General features: G+C 40.3%; 1 protein-coding gene across 1 annotated transcript; it reads left to right on the forward strand.

The window, feature by feature from the left end:
- The first annotated feature begins 2,535 nt into the window (after positions 1-2,535).
- On the forward strand, positions 2,536-2,979 carry LOC116527331 (60S ribosomal protein L41-like). The gene has a single exon (XM_032244248.1). It carries the CDS (start codon positions 2,576-2,578, stop codon positions 2,651-2,653), a length of 78 nt encoding a protein of 25 aa, XP_032100139.1. The 5' UTR covers positions 2,536-2,575; the 3' UTR covers positions 2,654-2,979.

A 2,979-nucleotide genomic window follows, 5' to 3' on the forward strand; every position in this document is an offset into this window, starting at 1 on the left:
TTTTGGTGTGTGGAACATCCGATTGATTTGCCACCAGCTCTGATCTAGTTGCAGTGTTTTGTTCCACCTTGAGTTTTGAGAAGCAGGATTCAGTCCTTTGACTCAGGGTCCAGACCTCTCCTGGCTCTCTGAGACTGGAGCCGGCGCTTGTCCTGGGACTTCTCAGACTCTACCATAGTCTGTCTTGGGCTATATTCTGCATGGTCTGTTCTTGCCTTACCTCAGGCTCTTCTACAGATTGTGACCTGAGAGTCATCCCATTAGAAGGCTTCAATTAAATGCCATCTTTTCCCCAAAACCTTTTCCAACTCACTCAGTTGGAGAAAGCACCATCTCAGAATAAACATGACACTTTTCCTGCACCACCTTCTTCCACTCATAAAATTCTTTCTCACATTGATATAGCTGTTAAATAACTGTATATTTGAGGTGTTGATCTCTTTCCCCATTGCATAGTAAACCTGTGAGATCTGAATCTTCATCTGATCCATCTTTATTTTTTCACAGAGCTTGGAAAATTGCCGTATATGCAGAAGATACACTGTAAATGGCTTTAGGTAAATTGATTCACTCATTAAAATATAAAATACTTGCTCTTACAGTCTCGCAGGATCTTTTGCCATCTTATGTTCCTAAAAGTCCATTTTCATTAATAAAGGTCTTTCTCTAGCCTCTAGCTAAAAATGTTCAAATATGCTATGGCATACTCAAAGCCGCAGTTATTAAAAATAATAATGCTATTTTATTTATCACATGGAAGGCCTTGCATTCTAAAAGAAAAAATAGAGTATTAAAGGCATAGAATTATTATATATGCATATGTATATAAGCCTGGAAGGCTACATACTAATATACGAATAGTGATTCTTTCTGGTAAATGGAATTTTATGTGACTTTCTTCACATTTGTTTATCTGTTTCCTGTTGTCTTACAATGACTATATTACTTGAGTTTACCAAAAAAAAAAAAAAAAAGAAAGAAAGAAAAAAAGGAACAAAACGAAATGCTACTGCTCATATGTATGAAGAAGAAAATAGAAATACTATAATTTGGGGACACTCATATTTTTTCAAGAGTAAGGAGCTGCTGCTATGCAGTTCTGGGTGACCAGTAGGGATTCCTTCCTAGAGAAGGGGCCATGAGTTTTCAAAGCTGTACTTTCTCCATGACAGCTTCAACCCCACAAGGCTTTTCTAAAAAACATATTTTTAAAATGGAGGCCTGCTGTGTTGCCCGCGCTGGAGTACAGTGGCACAATCCGAACTCATTGCAACCTCTGCCTCCTGAGTTCAAGTGATTCTCCTGCCACAGCCTCCCTTGTAGCTGGGATTACAGGCATGTGCCACCATGTCCAGCCAATTTTTGTATTTTTAGTAGAGACAGAGTAAATTGCTTTTAAGTAAATTGATTGGTGAAACCCTGTTGGCCAGGTTGGTCTCGAACTCCTGACCTCAAGTGATCTGCCTGCCTCGGCCCTCCAAAGTGCTGGGATTATAGATGTGAGCCACTGTGCCTGGCCGACTTGTCCAAATTGAAGTAAAGCTCTACAGAGGGGGCCTAACATTTGCCTAATGCTGCACCAGTATACACGGAAATAATACCAATAGCCGTCCGTGTTATATGTAATAGCACAAGGAAGGAAAACTGACCTTTGAAAACCCATAAAAGTCTACAGTTTATGAGCTGGACATGCTTTTCAACATAGAACAAAGTTGGCATGAGACATAAAGTAGAGTTATATTTTCCAAGCAGAAAATACCCAAGAACTACTAGACTGTTGCTTACCTGAATGCCATTTTGTGAATTCTTGACCATTTTATTGCCATCTCTTACTGCCACCTATAACACTTCCTCCTATGGGGGCTTTGTGCAGGGTGAAACAAGCTTTGCTATTCAGGTCAGAAATTGAGAGATGTTTGTACCATTTTTGTCCTCTGTAATTTATGTAACAATGGGGGAAAATCTCTATTTTGCAGCCACATATAAACACTTGGTTTTAATTAAAAACTGTATGCTGGGCTTTCTTAGTTCTTATTGAAATATAACTAGATGCTTTTAAAACCTTGTTAAGAGGCAATTTTGAGAGGTCTGTGCTCCTGGTCATTGATTTTCCTGGAAAAGAATGTGTGCATGCAGAAACATCTTAGCATATTCTGTTATATACTGTATTATAAAATACCATGCTGTTTGTGATGCCCTTTTAAATTTTAAATTAGGAACTAAATGCTCACCTCTTTCCTCTCATTCTTTTAAATTCCTGTAATGATTCTTATTCTGCCTATTGATGTGGCATATTAAAGCAGCAGTGCCTCCCTTGGTTTAAACGCCTATAGCACAGATGAGGATATTAACACAGGCGATAGCAGTGACTTATCCGCAGCCCCACAGGCATCATGATCAGACAGCTATTCATCAGGGAGATGTCCATGGAAACCTTTCACCTTGTCCTGGCTTTTCTCACTCTCTCTTCTAGCAACGCTAGTAATAGGCTTCCCTGAATTTCCAGACTCATCACTCTTAAAGAATCGCATTTTCTCTCGGCCTTAGTGTCATTTTTTTGGGAAATCTCTGCGCCATGAGAGCCAAGTGGAGGAAGAAACGAATGCGCAGGCTGAAGCGCAAAAGAAGAAAGATGTGGCAGAGGTCCAAGTAAACCGCTAGCTTGTTGCACCGTGGAGGCCACAGGAGCAGAAACATGGAATGCCAGACGCTGGGGATGCTGGTACAAGCTGTGGGACTGCATGCTACTGTCTAGAGCTTGTCTCAATGGATCTAGAACTTCATCGCCATCTGATTGCCGATCACCTCTGAGACCCACCTTGCTCATAACCAAAACTGCCCATGTTGGTCCTTTGCCCTGGACCTGTGACATTCTGGACTATTTCTGTGTTTACTTGTGGCCGAGTGTAACAACCATAAAATAAATCACCTCTTCCGCTGTCTTAGCTGAAGAATTAAAAAAAAAAAAAAAAAAAAAAA

Source organism: Sapajus apella, unplaced genomic scaffold, assembly GCF_009761245.1.
Source record: "Sapajus apella isolate SASKATOON/1434 unplaced genomic scaffold, GSC_monkey_1.0 scaffold54, whole genome shotgun sequence".
Lineage (NCBI taxonomy): Eukaryota > Metazoa > Chordata > Mammalia > Primates > Cebidae > Sapajus > Sapajus apella.